This window comes from Sebastes umbrosus, chromosome 24 (assembly GCF_015220745.1).
Source record: "Sebastes umbrosus isolate fSebUmb1 chromosome 24, fSebUmb1.pri, whole genome shotgun sequence".
Taxonomy (NCBI): Eukaryota; Metazoa; Chordata; class Actinopteri; order Perciformes; family Sebastidae; genus Sebastes; species Sebastes umbrosus.
In genome coordinates, this window is record NC_051292.1 from 38,379 (window position 1) to 64,981 (window position 26,603).

The 26,603-nt window shown below is 42.1% G+C and overlaps 1 protein-coding gene across 1 annotated transcript; it reads right to left on the bottom strand.

Moving 5' to 3' along the window:
* Positions 1 to 733: 733 nt before the first annotated feature.
* On the bottom strand, positions 734 to 25,961 carry LOC119484001 (melanophilin-like). The gene is given in 22 exon segments (XM_037762557.1): positions 734 to 1,021; positions 1,107 to 1,153; positions 1,488 to 1,543; positions 2,528 to 2,559; positions 2,562 to 2,688; positions 12,204 to 12,437; positions 12,600 to 12,677; positions 13,702 to 13,779; positions 13,781 to 13,896; positions 13,974 to 14,027; positions 14,030 to 14,072; positions 14,168 to 14,257; positions 14,346 to 14,374; positions 14,377 to 14,403; positions 14,844 to 14,888; positions 15,241 to 15,324; positions 15,327 to 15,352; positions 16,237 to 16,458; positions 22,513 to 22,626; positions 24,251 to 24,315; positions 25,643 to 25,758; positions 25,843 to 25,961. Coding segments are annotated over 19 exon segments (1,590 nt in total). The 5' UTR covers positions 22,623 to 22,626; positions 24,251 to 24,315; positions 25,643 to 25,758; positions 25,843 to 25,961; the 3' UTR covers positions 734 to 929.
* Positions 25,962 to 26,603: the final 642 nt, after the last annotated feature.

A 26,603-nucleotide genomic window follows, 5' to 3' on the forward strand; every position in this document is an offset into this window, starting at 1 on the left:
TATTTCAGTATCTTAATGAAATAATTTTATTTTCATATAATTTCAGTAGTAAAAGTCAAATTTTTATTGTAAAATGTCAAAAAAGATATAATTTTCAGAAACTATGATTAAAAAAATTAACTGTAATTCACTAAATTCTAAATAAATATTAAAGCAGTCAGTGTAAACATCATAAAAGATGTAATATATTTATTTTTATGTATTTTTCTAGATTTATTTAGGTATTTAATGTATTTTTATTTCATTAAAGCTTTAACGGCCAGACTTTTACATTTGTTTTCGCTTTTCTTTTTTTTTGTTAAATTATATTTCTTTAACATCTTTGTAAATTTCATATTTTTTCATATATTTATTTATTTATTATCTTTGATTTTCTTAACTTTTAATTCTGCATTGTTCATATTTCTTCTGGCTAAATATTTATTTATTTTATGTTTTATCTTGTTGTTAATACTTGCAGAGTGTTTATGCATATTTATGATAATTCATCTTTTCTCTGTCAACTGCACAATCGTGTTATGTAACAAATACATCTTTTAACTTTTAAAATCTTTCTTTTTTTGTAATTTTTGTTTATCTATGTTTCATCTCAAATTATGTTTCTTCATCCTGCTGATAAATTCTGCTCATAATTTATTTAATATTTATTTATAATATCTATGAACAATAACGTTTTTTTATTTTCTGTCATTTTGGTTTTTGTTTAATAATATTAAAATATTTAATATTAGATTCACGTTCACTCAAATGTTTTGATTTATCAGCATTTTAAATATTATATATTTTTTAAATTTTTTAGAAGCTTTTCTTTTCACATATTTTGCATTTCCGGTTTATTTTACTGCTTTAGTTCGACTTTATAGAGATTTAAAGAGTTAAAAACATTTGGTCTTCATCACATGAAGAAGAGTTTTGTTGATTCTGATGATTTAACAGAAGAAGAGAAGAACGAGCCGTTCTCTGGTTTCAGGTTTCAGGTTCAGAACATGTTCGACTTCCACTGAGCTCCGTTGCTGCTTCACTGTCCACAAAACACAAGAAAACTATCAATAAACTATAATAATTATCATAACATGTGATGGAAAACATATGAAAGTGTTTCTTACTGAGACACCTTGTGTTGCTTTTTTTTCTCTGATGAGATCCAGAAACCTTTTTATTTACAGGAAACATCAAAATATGAAACTTTAATTATTTTAAAAATTATTACGAAAATAATATAATAATCTCATGACAAATGTCTCGTGATTAAACAATTTCAACCTGCTGTAATTAAAAAATACAATTTAATTTTAATATTTATTGTGATTACATGATACAGATATTTTTTTAATTTGAAAATAAAGACATCAAATTAGATTATTATAAAAAAATATTTAAAAATATTTTTAAAATTTTTAAAATGTTTTAATTACGAACTTTTCAACGACCTAATGATGATTTTATAATGATTTAATAATTATAACAATGTAAATAATAACACACACTTCTTCTTTGATCCGGCGGCGTTTAGAGCAGCAATCTTACTCTCGATATCCGACACCTGAAGAAGAAAACAATAATTATTACATATTCATGTTTTAACAATTATCTCTGACGTATATCTGTCATAATTACAGTTACTTCCATTTTTCATAATAAAACTTTAATTTAATTTAATTTAATACAATTTTATTTTATTTTCATATAATTTTTGTGGTAAAGACAAATTAAAAAAAAAGATTGAAAAAGATTTAATTTTCAGAAACTGTCAGTAAAAATGTACCGTATTTCCAAAATTATTTTTTTTATATCTAGCTTTATTATTTTGTTTTATGTATTTTGTAGATTTTTGTAATTATGTAATTTTAAATGTGTTATTTCAGTTTAAATAAAGCTCTAATGTCGGACTTTAATTATTTGTTTTAGCTTTTCTTTTTCTTTTCAAAGTATTTTTATAAAAAACTTTTGTTTTCTTGTGATTTCGGGAAATTAATCTGATAAGAAAAAAAAGCTGATCATTTAAAAACTACAGAAGCTCATGATGCACACATTAAATAAATTCAAAATTGAAAAGAGTAAAATATCTGTGTTAAGGATTTTATGACTCAATTTTTCATAATAAAACTTTATTTATATATTTCAGTATTTTAGGAAATGTAGTTTTATTTTTGTATAATTTAGTTGTAAAAGACACATTTTTAAAATGTCAAAAAGATAAAAAATTCATAAACTGATTAAAAAATTAAATGCAATTCCTAAATTGTTATTTTTTACATTTTATTTCAATAGTTCTCAGCTCAACAGTCAGTGTTGAGTCAGTATTTAATGTAATTTTTTAAATATTATTTCAGTTTAAATAAAGCTTTAATGGAAGACTTTAATTATTTGTTTTAGCTTTTATTTTTCTTCTGAGGTTAAGATTTTATAATTAACAATTCTTGTGATCATAAATCTTGTTTGTGAATTCCCGTAATTCTTTTATGAAATTATATATATATAAATATATATATAAAAGTGGTTTTTTGGTAGAGGCGTGCCATGTTACCTCGCTCTCGGTGCTCTGGACTCTGGCGGCGTTAGCGCCACCACGTCCTCCAGCTCCGACAGCTCCGAGTCCGTCGTCCCGCCGAAGCGAGTCTTGGCGCTCTGCTCGAGTCGTCGCAGCTTCGTCTCCAGCTCGTACGACTGACCGGCCGCCACATACACCTGCACAGGTAAACACGAGAAGCACACCTGAGTGACCCGAGGCGGCGCCGACACGCTTCCATACCTCTGATGAGAACTGGAACAGGGCCGAGTATCGCTCAGAACCACAACAACACCGGGTCGACACTCGAGATTAACATCTAAACACATAGAACATAGAATTATTATAATTGAAGTTCTTTTCTCATATTCAAGAGATAGAAGTCTAAACTGGAGTTTAACAATAAACTCATAATAATAATAATAATAATAATAATTTTTAAGTATGTTCTGTATGTCCTGTATGTTCTGTATGTTCTGTATGTTGCGTATGTTCTGTATGTCCTGTATGTTCTGTATGTTGCGTATGTTCTGTATGTCCTGTATGTTCTGTATGTTGCGTATGTTCTGTATGTTCCGGATGTATGTTCCGTATGTATGTTTGTATGTTCTGTATGTTCCTGAGTTCCGTATATTGCGTATGTTCTGTATGTTCCGGATGTATGTTCCGTATGTATGTTCTGTATGTTCTGTATGTTCCTTATGTTCCGTATGTTGCGTATGTTCTGTATGTATGTTCCCTATGTTTCGTATGTTCCGTATGTTCCGTATGTTCCGTATGTTTCGTATGTATGTTCTGTATGTTCCGTATGTTCCGTATGTATGTTCTGTATGTTCTGTATGTTCTGTATGTTCCGTATGTTCCGTATGTTGCGTATGTTCTGTATGTATGTTCCCTATGTTTCGTATGTTCCGTATGTTGCGTATGTTCTGTATGTATGTTCCCTATGTTTCGTATGTTCCGTATGTTGCGTATGTTCTGTATGTATGTTCCCTATGTTTCGTATGTTCCGTATGTTCCGTATGTTTCGTATGTATGTTCTGTATGTTCTGTATGTTCCGTAGATACTCGGCCCTGTTTGAGACAGACTGGAGACGGGAGCAGCCGGGAGGGTTAAAGCCAGTCCAGAAGTTTTCCATCATGCTTCAGACGAGGCGGGTGGGGCGGGGGGCCGGCTTAGTTTGAACTTGAGATACAGAGAGGTTAGGGGAGAGGGGGGGCGAGGCGTGCAGTTCATGTGTTTGAAGCTTACATTTTCCTCAAGTTCCCTGAACGCATCATCTGCTTGCTTAACGTCAGTCCCTACTAAGTGAGATCTGGCGACTGGCTCTGAGAGGCCGTACTCGACCATTGCGTTTTCTGTGGCATTAATGGTCCTCAGGACCTCAGTGGTGAGGTCACAGAGGGCGGCGGCGGTCGATCTCTGAAAGCCATGTAGAGGGACAGATGTTAGCAGCTGGAAAACAACACCTGCTCCTGCAGCAGCTACCGGCCGGGACGCACCCACGACACCAGAGTCTGGATGCAGCGAGCAGCGGTGAGTCACGTTTAGAGGGGAAACGTATTATCTGCCGGATTACGGTTAAACAACGGGTTAGCGTTGTACGTCCAAAAAAATAACTACTTAATTAGGTTAAGACTACGCGGCACAGCGTACAGACTACGCAGCATACAGAGACGTACAGACTACACGGCGTACAGACTACTGACTACGCGACATACAGACTACTGACTACGCGGCATACAGACTACAGACTACACTTTGTACAGACTATAGACTACGCGGCGTACAGACTACGCGGCGTACAGACTACGCGGCACAGCGTACAGACTACGCAGCATACAGAGACGTACAGACTACACGGCGTACAGACTACTGACTACGCGACATACAGACTACTGACTACGCGGCATACAGACTACAGACTACGCGGAGTACAGACTACAGACTACGCGGTGTACAGACTACGCTGCGTACAGACTAAGACTACGCGGCGTACAGACCACGTGGCGTACAGACTACTGATTGTGTGGCGTACAGACTACAGACTATGCGGTGTACAGACCACGCAGCGTACAAACTATTGATTACGCGGCGTACAGACTACAGACTACGCGACGTACAGACTACAGACTTTGCGGCGTACAGACTACTGATTACGAGGCGTACAGACTACGCGGTGTGCAGACTTCTGATTACGCGGCGTAGAGACTACAGACTACGAGGCGTACAGACTACGCGGCGTACAGACTACTGATTACGCGGCATACAGACTACAGACTACGCGGCGTACAGACCAGGCGGCGTACAGACTACAGACTACAAACTACGCGGCGTACAGACCGCGCTGGCGTACAGACTACGGACTAACGCGGCGTACAGAATATGCAGCGTACAGACCACGCGGCGTATAGACTACTGATTATGCGGCGTACAGACTACAGACTACGCGGTGTACAGACTACGCGGTGTACAGACCACGCAGCGTACAGACTACTGATTATGCGGCGTACAGACCACGCAGCGTACAGACTACTGATTACGCGGCGTACAGACTACAGACTACGCGGTGTACAGACTACGCGGTGTACAGACCACGCAGCGTACAGACTACTGATTATGCGGCGTACAGACCACGCAGCGTACAGACTACTGATTACGCGGCGTACAAACTACAGACTACGCGGCTTACAGACTACGCGGCGTACAGACTACAGACTACGTAGCGTACAGACTACTGACTACGCGGCGTACAGACTACAGACTACGCGGTGTACAGACTACGCGGCGTACAGACCAGGCGGCGTACAGACTACAGACTACACGGCATACAGACTACAGACTTTGCGGCGTACAGAAAACTGATTACGCGGCGTACAGACTACGCGGTGTGCAGACTTCTGATTACGCGACATACAGACTACAGACTATGAGGCGTACAGACTTCAGACTACGCGGTGTACAGACTACATACTACACAGCGTACAGGCTACTGATTACGCGGCGTACAGACTACGCGGCGTACAGACCAGGCGGCGTACAGACCAGGCGGCGTACAGACTACTGACTAAGCGGCATACAGACTACTGACTACGCTGCGTACAGACTAAGACTACAGACTACGCGGCGTACAGACCACGCGGCGTACAGACTACTGATTATGCGGCGTACAGACTACAGATTATGCAGTGTATAGACTACGCGGTGTACAGACCACGCAGCGTACAGACTACTGATTACGCGGCGTACAGACTACAGACTATGCGGCGTACAGACTTCAGACTTTGCGGCGTACAGACTTCTGATTACGAAGCGTAAAGACTACAGACTACGCGGCGTACAGACTACTGATTACGCGGCGTACAGACTACAGACTACGCGGCGTACAGGACCAGGCAGCGTACAGACTACAAACTACGCGGCGTACAGACTACGCTGCGTACAGACCACGCTGCGTACAGACTACAGACTACACGGTGTACAGACTACGCGGTGTACAGACCACGCAGCGTACAGACTACTGATTACGCGGCGTACAGGACTACGCGGTGTGCAGACTTCTGATTACGCGGCGTACAAACTACAGACTACGAGGCGTACAGACTACTGATTACGCGGCGTACAGACTACAGACTATGCAGCGTACAGACTACAGACTACGCGGTGTACAGACTACGAGGCGTACAGACTACTGATTACGCGGCGTACAGACTACAGACTACGCGGCGTACAGACTTCAGACTTTGCGGCGTACAGACTACTGATTACGAAGCGTAGAGACTACAGACTACGAGGCGTACAGACTACGCGGTGTACAGACTACTGATTACGCGGCGTACAGACTACAGACTACGCGGCGTACAGACCAGGCGGCGTACAGACTACAAAACTACGCAGTGTACAGACCACGCAGCGTACAGACTACTGATTACGCGGCGTACAGACTACGCGGTGTGCAGACTTCTGATTACGCGGCGTACAGACTACAGACTACGAGGCGTACAGACTACTGATTACGCGGCGTACAGACTACAGACTATGCAGCGTACAGACTACAGACTACGCGGTGTACAGACTACGCGGTGTACAGACCACGCAGCGTACAGACTACTGATTACGTGGCGTACAGACTACAGGCAACGCAGCGTACAGACTACTGATTACGCAGCGTACAGACTACACGACGTACAGACTACAGACTACGCGGCATACAGACTACAGACTTTGCGGCGTACAGAAAACTGATTACGCGGCGTACAGACTACGCGGTGTGCAGACTTCTGATTACGCGGCGTACAGACTATGAGGCGTACAGACTATGAGGCGTACAGACTACAGACTACGCGGTGTACAGACTTCTGATTACGCGGTGTACAGACTACAGTCTACGCGGCGTGCAGACTACAGACTTTGCGGCGTACAGACTACGCGGTGTGCAGACTTCTGATTACGCGACGTACAGACTACTGATTACGCGGCGTACAGGACTACGCGGTGTGCAGACTTCTGATTACGCGGTGTACAGACTTCTGATTACGCGGTGTACAGACTACAGACTACGAGGCATACAGACTACACGGTGTACAGACCACGCAGCGTACAGACTACTGATTACGCGGCGTACAGACTACAGACTACGCGGCGTACACACTACTGATTATGCGGCGTACAGACTACGCGATGTACAGACTACGCGGTGTACAGACCATGCAGCGTACAGACTACTGATTACGCGGCGTACAGACTACTGATTACGCGGCGTACAGACTACGCGGTGTGCAGACTTCTGATTACGCGGTGTACAGACTACTGATTACGCGGCGTACAGACTACGCGGTGTACAGACTACTGATTACGCGGCGTACAGACTACGCGGTGTGCAGACTTCTGATTACGCGGCGTACAGACTACAGACTACGAGGCGTACAGACTACTGATTACGCGGCGTACAGACTACAGACTACGCGGCGTACAGACTTCAGACTTTGCGGCGTACAGACTACTGATTACGAAGCAGAGAGACTACAGACTACGAGGCGTACAGACTACGCGGCGTACAGACTACTGATTACGCGGCGTACAGACTACAGAACTACGCGGCGTACAGACCAGGCGGCGTACAGACTACAAACTATGCGGCGTACAGACCACGCTGCGTACAGACCACGCTGCGTACAGACTACAGACTACACGGTGTACAGACTACGCGGTGTACAGACCACGCAGCGTACAGACTACTGATTACGCGGCGTACAGACTACGCGGTGTGCAGACTTCTGATTACGCGGCGTACAGACTACAGACTACGAGGCGTACAGACTACTGATTACGCGGCGTACAGACTACAGACTATGCAGCGTACAGACTACAGACTACGCGGTGTACAGACTACGCGGTGTACAGACTACGCGGTGTACAGACCACGCAGCGTACAGACTACTGATTACGTGGCGTACAGACTACAGGCAACGCAGCGTACAGACTACTGATTACGCGGCGTACAGACTACGCGGCGTACAGACTACAGACTACGCGGCATACAGACTACAGACTTTGCGGCGTACAGAAAACTGATTACGCGGCGTACAGACTACGCGGTGTGCAGACTTCTGATTACGCGGCGTACAGGACTATGAGGCGTACAGACTACAGACTACGCGGTGTACAGACTTCTGATTACGCAGCGTACAGACTACAGTCTACGCGGCGTACAGACTACAGACTTTGCGGCGTACAGACTACTGATTACCCGGCGTACAGACTACTGATTACGCGGCGTACAGACTACGCGGTGTGCAGACTTTCTGATTACGCGGCGTACAGACTATGAGGCGTACAGACTATGAGGCGTACAGACTACAGACTACGCGGTGTACAGACTTCTGATTACGCGGTGTACAGACTACAGTCTACGCGGCGTGCAGACTACAGACTTTGCGGCGTACAGACTACGCGGTGTGCAGACTTCTGATTACGCGACGTACAGACTACTGATTACGCGGCGTACAGACTACGCGGTGTGCAGACTTCTGATTACGCGGTGTACAGACTTCTGATTACGCGGTGTACAGACTACAGACTACGAGGCATACAGACTACACGGTGTACAGACCACGCAGCGTACAGACTACTGATTACGCGGCGTACAGACTACAGACTACGCGGCGTACACACTACTGATTATGCGGCGTACAGACTACGCGATGTACAGACTACGCGGTGTACAGACCATGCAGCGTACAGACTACTGATTACGCGGCGTACAGACTACTGATTACGCGGCGTACAGACTACGCGGTGTGCAGACTTCTGATTACGCGGTGTACAGACTACTGATTACGCGGCGTACAGACTACGCGGTGTGCAGACTACTGATTACGCGGCGTACAGACTACGCGGTGTGCAGACTTCTGATTACGCGGCGTACAGACTACAGACTACGAGGCGTACAGACTACTGATTACGCGGCGTACAGACTACAGACTACGCGGCGTACAGACTTCAGACTTTGCGGCGTACAGACTACTGATTACGAAGCAGAGAGACTACAGACTACGAGGCGTACAGACTACGAGGCGTACAGACTACTGATTACGCGGCGTACAGACTACAGACTATGCAGACCAGGCGGCGTACAGACTACAAACTATGCGGCGTACAGACCACGCTGCGTACAGACCACGCTGCGTACAGACTACAGACTACACGGTGTACAGACTACGCGGTGTACAGACCACGCAGCGTACAGACTACTGATTACGCGGCGTACAGACTACGCGGTGTGCAGACTTCTGATTACGCGGCGTACAGACTACAGACTACGAGGCGTACAGACTACTGATTACGCGGCGTACAGACTACAGGACTATGCAGCGTACAGACTACAGACTACGCGGTGTACAGACTACGCGGTGTACAGACTATGCGGTGTACAGACCACGCAGCGTACAGACTACTGATTACGTGGCGTACAGACTACAGGGCAACGCAGCGTACAGACTACTGATTACGCGGCGTACAGACTACGCGGCGTACAGACTACAGACTACGCGGCATACAGACTACAGACTTTGCGGCGTACAGAAAACTGATTACGCGGCGTACAGACTACGCGGTGTGCAGACTTCTGATTACGCGGCGTACAGACTATGAGGCGTACAGACTACAGACTACGCGGTGTACAGACTTCTGATTACGCAGCGTACAGACTACAGTCTACGCGGCGTACAGACTACAGACTTTGCGGCGTACAGACTACTGATTACGCGGCGTACAGACTACTGATTACGCGGCGTACAGACTACGCGGTGTGCAGACTTCTGATTACGCGGTGTACAGACTTCTGATTACGCGGTGTACAGACTACAGACTACGAGGCATACAGACTATGCGGTGTACAGACCACGCAGCGTACAGACTACTGATTACGCGGCGTACAGACTACAGACTACGCGGCATACACACTACTGATTATGCGGCGTACAGGACTACGCGATGTACAGACTACGCGGTTGTACAGACCATGCAGCGTACAGACTACTGATTACGCGGCGTACAGACTACTGATTACCGCGGCGTACAGACTACGCGGTGTGCAGACTTCTGATTACGCGGCGTACAGACTACAGACTACGAGGCGTACAGACTACTGATTACGCGGCGTACAGACTACAGACTATGCAGCGTACAGACTACAGACTATGCGGTTGTACAAACTACGCGGTGTACATACCACGCAGCGTACAGACTACTGATTACGCGGCATACAGACTACAGACTACGCGGCGTACACACTACTGATTATGCGCCGTACAGACCTATGCGGTGTACAGACTACGCGGTGTACAGACCACGCAGCATACAGACTACTGATTACGCGGCGTACAGACTACAGACTACGCGGCATACAGACTACAGACTTTGCGGCGTACAGAAAACTGATTACGCGGCGTACAGACTACGCGGTGTGCAGACTTCTGATTATGCGGCGTACAGACTACAGACTATGAGGCGTACAGACTTCAGACTACGCGGTGTACAGACTACTGATTACGCAGCGTACAGACTACAGTCTACGCGGCGTACAGACTACAGACTTTGCGACGTACAGACTACTGATTACGCGGCGTACAGACTACGCGGTGTGCAGACTTCTGATTACGCGGCATACAGACTACTGACTACGCGGCGTACAGACTACTGACTACACGGCGTACAGACTACGCGGCGTACAGACTACTGACTACGCGGCGTACAGACTACGCGGCGTACAGACTACTGATTATGCGGCGTACAGACTACAGACTACGCGGCGTACAGACTACCCACTACGCGGCGTACAGACCAGGCAGCGTACAGACTATTGATACGCGACGTACAGACTACAGACTTTGTGGCTTACAGACTACTGATTACGCGGCGTACAGACTACCCGGCGTACAGACTACTGATTACGCGGTGTACAGACTACGAGGCGTACAGACTACTGATTACGCGGTGTACAGACTACGAGGCGTACAGACTACTGATTACGCGGTGTACAGACTACGAGGCGTACAGACTACTGATTACCCGGCGTACAGACTACTGATTACGCGGTGTACAGACTACCCGGCGTACAGACTACTGATTACGCGGTGTACAGACTACGAGGCGTACAGACTACAGACTACGCGGCGTACAGACTACAGACCACGCGGCGTACAGACTACTGATTACGCGGCGTACAGACTACCCGGCGTACAGACTACCCGGCGTACAGACTACTGATTATGCGGCGTACAGACTACGCGGCGTACAGACTACCCGGCGTACAGACTACCCGGCGTACAGACTACTGATTACGCGGCATACAGACTACAGACTACAGACTACGCGGCGTACAGACTACAGACCACGCGGCGTACAGACTACTGATTACGCGGCGTACAGACCACAGACAACGCGGCGTACAGACCATGCGGCGTACAGACTACAGACTAAGCGGCGTACAGACTACTGACTACGCGGCGTACAGACTACGCAGCGCACAGACCACGCGGCGTACAGACCACGCGGCGTACAGACCCCGCGCTGTTGTTATTGAACGCTTTGGACATTATTGTTTTAGGTAAAAAAACGTAATGCGCGTTAAAACATGAAACGTAATTAGTGATGCAGTTCGTTTTTGTTGGAACATAATTTTTAGGAGACCAAGCTGCAAAATGATGCCAGAATATGAAGTCAAAGGTTTATTCGGTGAGAGAAGTCAAATTTAAATATAAATATATATTTAATATATATTATATTTATATATTTATTAGTTGAGTTTAGTTTGAACAAGATCGTAACTTAAGCAACGAGATGTAGTAATCTATGAGAAGAAAATATGTTAAAGATATTATAATATTATATTCCAGATCATCTCGGTGAGTGTGTCCTTGATTTCTGGACACAAACTGAAGGTAAACACCACAGAAGAAGAGATGTGCTGCAGGTGTGTGGATCCAGGCAGTAGCTGCTGACTAACGCAGGAGGCAGCCTGTTAGTGAGGAGGCAGTCATGCAGTTTAATCTACGTATATATATAGAATATATATAGAATATTTATAATATCATATGTGTCAGATATCAGCTCCATCTCTTCGTCTCTACCAGATAAAAGTGACGGAACCCTCCCGGTTCCCTTTAGGTCTCCGTCCGACCTCCGTCTTACCTTCTGAGCCTCGGTTGGCATCTCGTCGCTGGATGAGCTCAGTTCTTTGTCCTTCAGAGAGTCCAGAGTGACCGCCGGGCCACCCCGGCTGCCGCTCACACCTTTACCCCCGGAGAAGGACTTCTTCCCGCCCTCGTCGTCCGACGACAGGTTCTTATCGCTCAGGTTCCCCGCCAGCTCGCTCAGCTTCCTCCTCAGCTTCTCCTCCTCGTTCGGACCCGACGCCGCCGCCGTCTGCAGGAAGACATGGACAGGAAATAGATTTATTATTATTTTATTCTATAATGTATTATTATTTGATAAAACTCATGCCTGAGGCCGGCTCTAGCACTTTTGGTGGGACTGAATTGGACTAAATTGGACTAAATTGGACTGAATTTGATGATCTGGTCTCACCTCGTCAGGACCCATCTTCTCCTCCAGGCGGTTCAGCAGACTCTCGATGGCCGACATGCGTTTGTTCAGCTCGTTCATCTGTTAAAACAAGAGAAACAGAGGATCACTCTTTCACACCAATGACCAGGGTTGGACCAGGGTTCGACTAGGGTTGGACCAGGGTTGGACCAGGGTTGGACTAGGTTGGACTACGGTTGGACCAGAGTTGGACCAGGGTTGGACTAGGGTTGGACTAGGGTTGGACCAGGTTGGACTAGGGTTGGACTAAGGTTGGACCAGGGTTGGACTACGGTTGGACCAGGGTTGGACCAGGGTTGGACTAAGGTTGGACCAGGGTTGGACCAGGGTTGGACTATGGTTGGACCAGGGTTGGATCAGGGTTGGACTACGGTTGGACCAGGTTGGACTACGGTTGGACCAGGGTTGGACTACGGTTGGACCAGGGTTGGACTAAGTTGGACCAGGGTTGGACTATGGTTGGACCAGGGTTGGATCAGGGTTGGACTACGGTTGGACCAGGGTTGGACTACGGTTGGACCAGGGTTGGGCTAAGGTTGGACCAGGGTTGGACTACGGTTGGACCAGGGTTGGACTATGGTTGGACCAGGGTTGGACTAGGGTTGGACTAAGGTTGGACCATGGTTGGACCAGGGTTGGACTAAGGTTGGACAAAGGTTGGACCAGGGTTGGACTAAGGTTAGACCAGGGTTTGACCAGGGTTGGACTACGGTTCGACTACGGTTGGACCAGGGTTGGACTACGGTTGGACCAGGGTTGGACTAAGGTTAGACCAGGGTTTGACCAGGGTTGGACTACGGTTCGACTACGGTTGGACCAGGTTGGACCAGGGTTGGACTACGGTTGGACCAGGGTTGGACTAAGGTTGGACCAGGGTTGACCAGGGTTGGACTAGGGTTGGACCAGAGTTGGACCAGAGCTGGACTAGATTTGGACCAGGGTTGGACTACGGTTCGACCAGGGTAGGACTACGGTTGGATCAGGGTTGGACTAAGGTTGGACCAGGGTTGGACTAGATTTGGACCAGGGTTGGACTACGGTTGGACCAGGGTTGGACCAGGGTTGGACCAGGGTTTGTCCTTACGGGCGGGGCTTGGCCCAGGTTCTCCTGGGAGGACGCTCTGCTGTTTCGGCGGCGGTGGGGGGGTTGTTGGTACAACGGGGGGGTACCTCGGGTACTCGTCCTCGTCGGAGGTGTCGACGTACTGCTGCCGAGCCACCGAGGAGCTGATCTTAGACAGCGAGCGAGTCCGGACCATCATGTTCTCACCGTAGTCGTCTGACAACACACACAGGTAAACTTCAAACCGGTGCTTTTATGTACTCTGCATGTACTGTGTGTACTTGTACACGTACCAGGTCTCATGGCGTATCCGGCCAGACTCTTCCTGCGGTTGGCTCGGTGGTTGTCGCGTCGTAGTCCACGTCGTACCTGTAGCTTCGATCCTCCTGAATCTGTTGCACCAAACACATTCAGAACTTTATTAACATTATTGTGTATTTAGGCGGTTCCCACGTTACACGTCACACTGCGAGTGTTGTAGTCGTACCTGTACAGACGGTCGGCGTGAATACGGGAAGTATTCCTCGGGGTCAAAGTCCAGAGGATGAACTGACAGCAGCCGTTTGTTCTTCCTCATCTGACGGAGACGAAGAATAAGAGTTAAAATCTGTATGTTTCACGTCTGATTCACCATCAGCAGATTTCTAGTTGAAGTTTGGTGTTACCACTTTGTAGCGCTGAACATCGGCTCTCCGTGGTCGTCCTCGGCACCGTTATACATGTCTGCATGGTACAAATACAACAATTTTACACATCTATGGGTACAAATACAAGACTTTTATACGTCTGCAGGTACAAATACAAGACTTTTAAACCTCTACAGGTACAAATAAAACAATTTTAAACATCTACAGGTACAAATACAACAATTTTACACTTCTACGGGTACAAATACAAGACTTTTATACATCTACAGGTACAAATACAAGACTTTTTAAACTCTACAGGTACAATACGAGACCTTTACACCTCTACAGGTACAAATATGAGACTTTTACATCTCTACAAGTACAAATATGAGACCTTTACACCTCTACAGGTACGAATACAAGACTTTTACACCTCTACAGGAACAAATACGAGACTTTTAAACCTCTACAGGTACAAATACGAGACCTTTACACCTCTACAGGTACAAATACGAGACTTTCATGTGAACTCACGGCTGCGGACGTCCGGCATACTCTGAGTGTCGTCATCACGACCACTGAAGAAGAAACACGTATTAGTACATCAATAATATGTCAACTGGACGACAAAAGAGAGGGATTAAATATATAAATATAGATATATAAATAATAAATAACATGGTTTGGGTATATAACAAGAGATGTGAGGCATGAATGTGTGTATCCATTATGTGATATCGTTGTGAAACAGTTGAAAGGCGTTTTAACAGAGTCAGCTGGTGATGAGCAGCCTCAGTGTGACGCATCATGTGAGTCCAACAGCTGACGGTCTGATGACCACATGTGACTCCGTTAATAAAACACACACAGAGACGTGACCTCATCGGGTAGCGGTGATGTCACGGTGATGTCACGGTGGTGTCACACTCACCGTCTCCGTTCAGCCTCTTGTACAGTGACCTCATCACCTTGGCGCTGCCGAAGCGCTTGAAGCGATTCCTCACGTTGTCGTGTACCAGCCGACAGTACCGATTTTCAGCACCCTGCAGCAATAAATACACAACAAATACTGCATTTATACACAGCAAATACTGCATTTATACACAACAAATACTGCATTATACACAGCAAATACTGCAGTTATACACAACAGCATACTGCATTTATACACAACATACTGCATTATACACAGCAAATACTGCATTTATACACAACAAATACTGCATTATACACAGCAAATACTGCATTTATACACAACAAATACTGCATTATACACAGCAAATACTGCAGTTATACACAACAGCATACTGCATTTATACACAACAAATACTGCATTTATACACAGCAAATACTGCAGTTATACACAACAGCATACTGCATTATATACACAACAAATACTGCATTATACACAGCATACTGCAGTTATACACAACAGCATACTGCATTATACACAACAAATACTGCATTTATACAAAGCAACATACTGCAGTTATACACAACAGCACACTGCATTTATACACAACAAATACTGCATTTATAAAAGCAACATACTGCAGTTATACACAACAGCACACTGCATTTATACACAACAATACTGCATTTATACAAAGCAACATACTGCAGTTATACACAACAGCACACTGCATTTATACACAACAAATACTGCATTTATACACAGCAAATACTGCATTTATACAAAGCAACATACTGCAGTTATACACAACAGCACACTGACATTTCATAGTGAACAAATATATTTTAAATATAGAAAAATAAATGCAAAAATAAATAATAAAATTTAAAGTAATCAAAATAAATAAATACAAAAATGTGTTATTAATAAATGTATTTTAAATATATAAAAATACATAAATTACCTGTGAAGGTCTGAGGTCTACCTGAGGGGGTCTACCTGAGGGGGTCTCACCTGGTCATGCGGCAGTTGTCACACACCCAGCCGTGCTCCTTCTTGTTGTAGCGGCTGCAGGACTTGCAGGTGTAGAGGTGACAGTCCAGACACTGACGCTTGCTGTTCACCAGGAACTTGAAGGGCTGAAGGCAGCGGATGCAGTGAGAGTCCGACAGGTGAGTCTGAGAACCCAGCAGCTCCCGCTTGGTGTCCTCCTTCTCGATCTTCGTCTTCAGGTCGCTGCCAGAACCACAACCACAACCAGAACCAGAGAGAACAGAGAGTTAGAACTACAGTACATCTACTACCAGAACTACACTACATCTACTACCAGAACTACAGTACATCTACTACCAGAACTACAGTACATCTACTACCAGAACTACAGTACATCTACTACCAGAACTACAGTACATCTACTACCAGAACTACAGTACATCTACTACCAGAACTACACTACATCTACTACCAGAACTACAGTACATCTACTACCAGAACTACAGTACATCTACTACCAGAACTACAGTACATCTACTACCAGAACTATACTACATCTACTACCAGAACTACAGTACATCTACTACCAGAACTACAGTACATCTACTACCAGAACTACAGTACATCTACTACCAGAACTACAGTACATCTACTACCAGAACTACAGTACATCTACTACCAGAACTACAGTACATCTACTACCAGAACTACACTACATCTACTACCAGAACTACAGTACATCTACTACCAGAACTACAGTACATCTACTACCAGAACTACACTACATCTACTACCAGAACTACAGTACATCTACTACACAGAACTACACTACATCTACTACCAGAACTACAGTACATCTACTACCAGAACTACAGTACATCTACTACCAGAACTACAGTACATCTACTACCAGAACTACACTACATCTACTACCAGAACTACAGTACATCTACTACCAGAACTACACTACATCTACTACCAGAACTACAGTACATCTACTACCAGAACTACAGTACATCTACTACCAGAACTACAGTACATCTACTACCAGAACTACACTACATCTACTACCAGAACTACACTACATCTACTACCAGAACTACAGTACATCTACTACCAGAACTACACTACATCTACTACCAGAACTACAGTACATCTACTACCAGAACTACAGTACATCTACTACCAGAACTACAGTACATCTACTACCAGAACTACACTACATCTACTACCAGAACTATACTACATCTACTACCAGAACTACAGTACATGTACTACCGGAACTACAGTACATCTACTACCAGAACTACAGTACATCTACTACCAGGACCACACTACATCTACTACCAGAACTACAGTACATCTACTACCAGAACTACAGTACATGTACTACCAGAACTACAGTACATCTACTACCAGAACTACACTACATCTACTACCAGAACTACAGTACATCTACTACCAGAACTATACTACATCTACTACCAGAACTACAGTACATCTACTACAAGAACTACAGTACATCTACTACCAGAACTACAGTACATCTACTACCAGAACTACAGTACATTTACTACCGGAACTACAGTACATCTACTACCAGAACTACAGTACATCTACTACCAGAACTACAGTACATCTACTACCAGAACATACTACATCTACTACCAGAACTACAGTACATCTACTACCGGAACTACAGTACATGTACTACCAGAACTACAGTACATCTACTACCGGAACTACACTACATGTACTACCAGAACTACAGTACATCTACTACAAGAACTACAGTACATCTACTACCAGAACTACAGTACATCTACTACCAGAACTACAGTACATTTACTACCGGAACTACAGTACATCTACTACCAGAACTACACTACATCTACTACCAGAACTACAGTACATCTACTACCAGAACTACAGTACATCTACTACCAGAACTACAGTACATCTACTACCGGAACTACAGTACATGTACTACCAGAACTACAGTACATCTACTACCGGAACTACACTACATGTACTACCAGAACTACAGTACATCTACTACCAGAACTACAGTACATCTACTACCAGAACTACAGTACATCTACTACCAGAACTACAGTACATCTACTACCAGAACTACAGTACATCTACTACCAGAACTACACTACATCTACTACCAGAACTACAGTACATCTACTACCAGAACTATACTACATCTACTACCAGAACTACAGTACATCTACTACCGGAACTACAGTACATGTACTACCAGAACTACAGTACATCTACTACCGGAACTACACTACATGTACTACCAGAACTACAGTACATCTACTACCAGAACTACAGTACATCTACTACCAGAACTACAGTACATGTACTACCAGAACTACAGTACATGTACTACGTGATGTCCCCTGATATGAGATCAGTGTGAATGTTTCTCAGTAACGTTAAATGTTGGTTATTGTTGGTCTGTAAATTGAATTTTCACAGTGAAATCGATTATCAGCGTTCACACACATTCATTCATTCATTCATTCAGTCACACTGAACACTGAAGCTGCTTCTGTTCCTGAATACTCAGGATCAGTGGTACTGCACTGGAACAAGTATTCACATCCTTCACTGCAGTAAAAGTACTAGTACCACACTGTGAAAACACTCCACTACAAGTAAAAGTACTTAATTCAAAATCTTATGAAGTAAAAGTACTAATACCACCCTGTGAAAACACTGTATATAGTAGTAGCAATAGTAGCTGTAGTTCTAGTAGTAGATACTGTAGTTCTAGTAGTAGTTTTTGTAATAGATCAAGTAGTAGATATACTGTAGTTCCAGTGGTAGATACTATTGTTCTAGTAGTAGTAGTAGTAGTAGTAGTAGTAGTTTCTAGTAGTTGTAGTAGTAGTTTTAGTTCTAGTAGTAGATACTGTAGTTCTAGTAGTAGTTTTTGTAATAGATCTAGTAGTGATATACTGTAGTTCCAGTGGTAGATACTATTGTTCTAGTAGTAGTAGTAGTTTTAGTTCTAGTAGTAGATATTGTTCTAGTAGTAGTAGTAGTAGTAGTTCTAGTACTAGATATTGTTTTAGTAGTAGTAGTAGTAGTAGTAGTTTTAGTTCTAGTAGTAGTTCTAGTAGTAGATATTGTTTAGTAGTAGTAGTAGTAGTTCTAGTAGTAGATATTGTTTTAGTAGTAGTATAGTAGTAGTAGTAGTTCTAGTACTAGATATTGTTTTAGTAGTAGTAGTAGTAGTAGTTTTAGTTCTAGTAGTAGTTCTAGTAGTAGATATTGTTTTAGTAGTAGTAGTAGTTCTAGTAGTAGATATTGTTTTAGTAGTAGTAGTAGTAGTTCTAGTAGTAGATATTGTTTTAGGAGTAGTAGTAGTAGTTGTTTTAGTTCTAGTAGTAGTTCGAGTACTAGATATTGTTCTAGTAGTAGTAGTAGTAGTAGTAGTAGTTTTAGTTCTAGTACTATATATGCAGTATTAGGAGTCAGAGTTCCTTTATGTTTAGAGAAAAAATTACAAGTACTTTGAATGTGTACTCTCGGTACGGTACTTGAGTAAAAGTACTTGGTTCCATTGCACCGCTGCTTCTCTCAGAGGGGATACTGATGCTTTTAAAGTGAAGTATTTTAAAGTGAAGTACACGGACTCTGGTTAGAACAACAGTAAAGTCTCTCTAGGACTGAGTCTCTGAGTTTGCCCCCGGGGCTTATGGGAGTTGGAGTCTTTAGAGCGGAACACAGAGCGTCTTTGTGAGCTTCCTGTTGTTTCCTGCAGACTCTCGTCCGTGTGACCGAAACGTGACGGACTGAAACAACAACGACGTCTTTCACGCTCACATTCCTCCAAACTTCACATGAACCGGTCGCTTCACAGTTACACTTCGTTTTACATCCATATGTGTACATATTGAATATACTGTATATATATATACACAGTATATTTACATATATGTATACAAATACCAATATCTGTTTTCACATATAATATAAACACTAGCACATACAGTATATTATATATATATATATAGATATATTCTAAAATATGATTTTAATGTGTTCATGCCTTTGGAAAGTATATTTAGTATTAAAATACTACTACCTGAATTATAGTATATCGACTAATACAACTACGATACATCTACTACTAAAATTACAGTATCTACTACTGGAACTACAGTACATCTACTACCAGAACACAGTACATCTACTACCAGACTACAGTACATCTACTACCAGAACTACAGTACATCTACTACCAGAACTACAGTACATCTACTACCAGAACTACAGTACATCTACTACCAGAACTACAGTACATCTACTACCAGAACTACACTACATCTACTACCAGAACTACAGTACATCTACTACCAGAACTACAGTACATCTACTACCAGAACTATACTACATCTACTACCAGAACTACACTACATCTACTACCAGAACTACAGTACATCTACTACCAGAAACAGTACATCTACTACCAGAACTACAGTACATCTACTACCAGAACTACACTACATCTACTACCAGAACTACAGTACATCTACTACCAGAACTACAGCACATCTACTACCAGAACTACAGCACATCTACTACCAGAACTACAGTACATCTACTACCAGAACTACAGCACATCTACTACCAGAACTACAGTACATCTACTACCAGAACTACAGTACATCTACTACCAGAACTACACTACATCTACTACCAGAACTACAGTACATCTACTACCAGAACTACAGTACATCTACTACCAGAACTACAGTACATCTACTACCAGAACTACAGTACATCTACTACCAGAACTACACTACATCTACTACCAGAACTACAGTACATCTACTACCAGAACTACAGTACATCTACTACCAGAACTACAGTACATCTACTACCAGAACTACACTACATCTACTACCAGAACTACAGTACATCTACTACCAGAACTACACTACATCTACTACCAGAACTACAGTACATCTACTACCAGAACTACAGTACATCTACTACCAGAACTACAGTACATCTACTACCAGAACTACAGTACATCTACTACCAGAACTACACTACATCTACTACCAGAACTACAGTACATCTACTACCAGAACTACACTACATCTACTACCAGAACTATACTACATCTACTACCAGAACTACAGTACATCTACTACCAGAACTACAGTACATCTACTACCAGAACTACAGTACATCTACTACCAGAACTACAGTACATCTACTACCAGAACTACAGTACATCTACTACCAGAACTACACTACATCTACTACCAGAACTACACTACATCTACTACCAGAACTACAGTACATCTACTACCAGAACTACACTACATCTACTACCAGAACTACAGTACATCTACTACCAGAACTACACTACATCTACTACCAGAACTACACTACATCTACTACCAGAACTACAGTACATCTACTACCAGAACTATACTACATCTACTACCAGAACTACACTACATCTACTACCAGAACTACACTACATCTACTACCAGAACTACACTACATCTACTACCAGAACTATACTACATCTACTACCAGAACTACACTACATCTACTACCAGAACTACAGTACATCTACTACCAGAACTACACTACATCTACTACCAGAACTACAGTACATCTACTACCAGAACTATACTACATCTACTACCAGAACTACACTACATCTACTACCAGAACTACAGTACATCTACTACCAGAACTACACTACATCTACTACCAGAACTACACTACATCTACTACCAGAACTACAGTACATCTACTACCAGAACTACACTACATCTACTACCAGAACTACAGTACATCTACTACCAGAACTACAGTACATCTACTACCAGAACTATACTACATCTACTACCAGAACTACACTACATCTACTACCAGAACTACAGTACATCTACTACCAGAACTATACTACATCTACTACCAGAACTACACTACATCTACTACCAGAACTACAGTACATCTACTACCAGAACTACACTACATCTACTACCAGAAACACTACACAGAACTACAGTACACTACTACCAGAACTACAGTACATCTACTACCAGAACTACAGTACATCTACTACCAGAACTACAGTACATCTACTACCAGAACTACACTACATCTACTACCAGAACTACAGTACATCTACTACCAGAACTACACTACATCTACTACCAGAACTACAGTACATCTACTACCAGAACTACACTACATCTACTACAGAACTACACTACATCTACTACCATATACAAATGTATTTGTTACCCGAGTCGGTCCTCTTCCTTCTTCCGGAGGTTAAAGTCTCTCTGAATAACCTCCCAGACGTGTTTGGCCTCGTCGTCCGACAGACGCGACAGATCCAGTTTACGCTCCATGACGCTGAAATAAGACAACTTCGTCAGCAAATAATAGAATATAATAGAATACATAGAATATTAGACATCACCGTCAGCAGTGACTCGTGGGGTTCCTCAGGGTTCTACCGTAGGTCGTAACGTAAAACAACGTTACAATAAAGGTTTAATATTTTTAAAAGAAAGATTACAATATTTTGTGTGATATTTTCTGAGGAAATTTGAATACTCATATTACTTGAAATATTTTAAGAAAAACAACATATTTTTAGGAAAAAGTTTTTAAGAAATAAATTTCCTGAGGAAATTCAATTTAATACTTCATAATACTTATAGAAAAAAAGTAGAAATATTTAAATATAATAACATATAATAAGAAAGAAGTGGTGATGTTATAAGAAAAAAAAGTAGCAATATTTTTCTGAGTTAATAAAATGGAATACTTCATGAAAAAACTCATAATACTTAAAAAAGTAGAAATATTTATAGAGAAAAGTCACAAGATTTTAGGAAATTGTTGACATATTTTTCTAAGAAGTTGTAATATTAGAAGAAAATAGTAGCAATATTTTTGAGGAAATAAAAGAAAGTAGAATGAAGAAAAAAAGTACAAATATTTTAGAGAAAAGTCGTACAATTTTAGGAAAATTGTTGACATATTTTTCTACAGAAGTCATAATGTTATAATTAATCTGCAGCTTAATTACTGCAAGTTTTACTAAAAACAGGCAACGATCTCACATATATAAAAAAGTAGAGCAGTGAATTACATTATTTCTTTACTTTGTGATAAAACACACAAAATAAATGTTTCTTCTGGTTTATTTAGAGCTGCAGTCTGTATTCTATTTATTCTCTACGTCAGCGGTAATCCCTTAAATTAATTACAGCTCCACCAGTTCAGACCAGTTCAACAGGAATTCTTTTTATTGGTGTTATTTGACTCTTTTAAGACAAAATAAATATAAACTATTAACTTCACTGGTGAGTTTTAAAAGTTATTCGACATCTTTAAGTGTGCAGACACGCCAGCTTCACGTTTTCCTGTGAAAACCTGCATTTTAATTTCAGTTTAAAAAACCAAACGTGTTGATAATTGTGCAGAAGTTGCATTAATGTCGCTGCCTGTGTTGCCGTTTGACACCACACCCTGATGATGATCTCACATGACAAACAACTGATGATTTCACTCTGAACACGTCGCAGATTTATTCTATTTAACTGTAATATCCGACTGAACTGAACTTTAATCTGCAACACGAACAGCTGATTAAAACCTCCAAAATAAAAGACAGTGATGCTAAAAACAAGACGAAGAATGATAGAATCAGATTTTTCTTCTCTTCAAATCAAATCTTTAACAGAACTTATTAAAGCAACAGAAACAGATAAACAGCCTCCGTTTGTATGAATAATTCTGTCAAAGGACACATTAAATTCACTGATTAACTTTAAAGATTTGCAGTTTTGTGGTTAAATTTGACATTTTTTAAACAAACAATTGAAAACAAATCTTAAACTAAAGACAAATGTATGAAATAAAGGTTTTTTTTTTATTTCTTTCAGTCACACAAAACAAACAGATTAAATCAGTTTAGTGTACTTTTAATGAGATGTAATGGATGTGATTAGAGAGAGGAATGAACCACCGTGTGTTTGTGTGTTCAGGCTGCTGACACTGATGAAACCGATGAAACGTCTGACAGAGTTTAAACTGAGAGAATCAGCTGATCACATGACGGCCGTCCTCATGACAACACAACAACAACACACTGACACACACAACAACAACACACTGCTGCAGGCAAAACCACAAAACCACACAGACCCTTTAAAACAGAGGAGAGGCCAAAACTAATCAGAAAATTCCAGAATAAAATTCATAAAAAATAGATTAATCATAATTTAATTTAATTTAAAGAGATTTAATAATGTAATAAAATGTAAAACATAATATTCAGACAAAGTCATAATTTTACATTAGAAAGTCACATCACAACACTCAGCTGGTATTGAGGGGTAAAATGCTGCTCTCTGCTGGACTGGAAGAACTCAACAACCTGCTCCACTGTAATAAATACAGATACTACCAGAGGGTTCAGAGTAATACGTTTAGGGACCACGGCGTCTTTCTAGACGTGAATGAAAAATGGAGTGATAAATTATCAAGTGATATAATATAATTAATTGATTTGACTCAAACAGTCGTGATGAAAACAGAAACATGTTTCATCATTTATTTTCACCATCTTACATTCATCTTCACAACACAAAATAAAGTCGTACTATTTTAGGAAAAATGTTGACATTTTTTTTTTTAAAAGTCGCAATGTTATAAGAAAAATGTTGCAATATTTTCTGAGGAAATAAAATTGAATACTTAATGAAAAAAATCATAATACTTCAAGGAAAAATTTAGACATAATGAAAAATAGTTGAATATTGTAGTCATAAGATTTTAGGAAAATTGACATATTTTTTGGGAAAATGTCATAATGTTATAAGAAAAAAGTAGAGATATTTTTCTGAGGAAATAAAATGTAATACTTTATGAAAAAACACATAATACTTCACGAAAAAGTAGAAATATTTTAAGAGGAAGTTTTTCGGAAAAATGTTGTAACGTTATATTAAAAAGTATAAATTAGACTGGACTGGACTGCTTAGTAGAAATGTGCCAAAACAAAATGTGGGAAGTTACCCTTAAAAGTTGAGAGCGATATCTGAAATAATGAGACTAGGGATGCACCGATACCGATATAGCCGGTGGCGGCGCACCGCCTCGTATGCGGACTCCCCAGCCTGCCGTGTGTCGCTCACACCCTCCAGCTGGCTGTTAACGAGGGTCTTTAGGCACAGAGAAGTACTCGTATCGGTACTCGTATCGGTACTCGGTATCGAGAGAACCTAAATGTAAGTACTTGTACTCGGTCTGAAAACAGTGGGATCGGTGCATCCCTACATGAGACCAACAGTAACTTGATTTGACCTGAGAGTTTCCAGTTTACAATGTGGACTCTCTAGTCCAGCAGACCGCAGACCGACTTCAGTCCTGAATCCTGCAGTCGTCGTTACTCAGGTCCAGGTGTCTCTGACTGGAGGACTGGGAGCTGAGACCTGAGGACAGAGCTGCACAGCTTCTCTCTGAGGGGTCAGTCTGGAGAGACAACAGGAAGGAAACAAGTCGTTTACTCCTGTTGAAAGATAGCAGCGGTATTTAACGATGATAAATCCTCCTTACAGAGTTTTGTTGGAGGTTTTGACCACCGGCAGCAGCTCTCCAAACGTTCTGATGAAACAGAAACAAACCCTGAAGAGACTAAACCTTGAAGGTAAAAGAAGAACACAGGTGAGATTGTTTCCTTTAGTGAGTCAGAGCTCCACCTGTAATGGAAGCAGGAAGAGTTTCTTCTTCTTCTTCTTCTTCTTCTTCTTCGGAGACTAGACGCTGTAATGGTGCACCGCTGCCCTCTGCTGTTTGTTTAAATGGTTCTTTTAACAGTTCTTTATAATTCTTATATTGTGCAGATATTCCACCAGGTTGAGAAAACTGTTGAGCTTAACAATGGGATCCTGTTTGACAGTGTGGATGTAGTGACTCAGTGTGACCACCAGAGGGCAGCACAGTCTCTGAGTCAACTTCAGCTTCCAAGAGTCTTCAGCCAGCCGAGGATCAAATCAACGACCTGAGTTATTCAGTCGGAGACATTTCAGCTCAACTTCTGAGGGCTTCTCATATTTTTCTCTGGACATCAGACTCGAAATTAAGGGGAGACACTAAAGGGGAATAGGGTAAAAAATACTTATCAATAACACCGTGAAAGCTCCCCAGTTGGTTACTGACATTAAGACAATTATTAAGGAGACAAAACAAAACTACTTAGTTAGGTTTAGGCAACAAAACCCACTTAGTTACAAACTACTTAGTTAGGTTTAGGCAACAAAAACTACTTAGTTAGGTTTAGGCAACAAACCACTTAGTTAACAAACTACTTAGTTAGG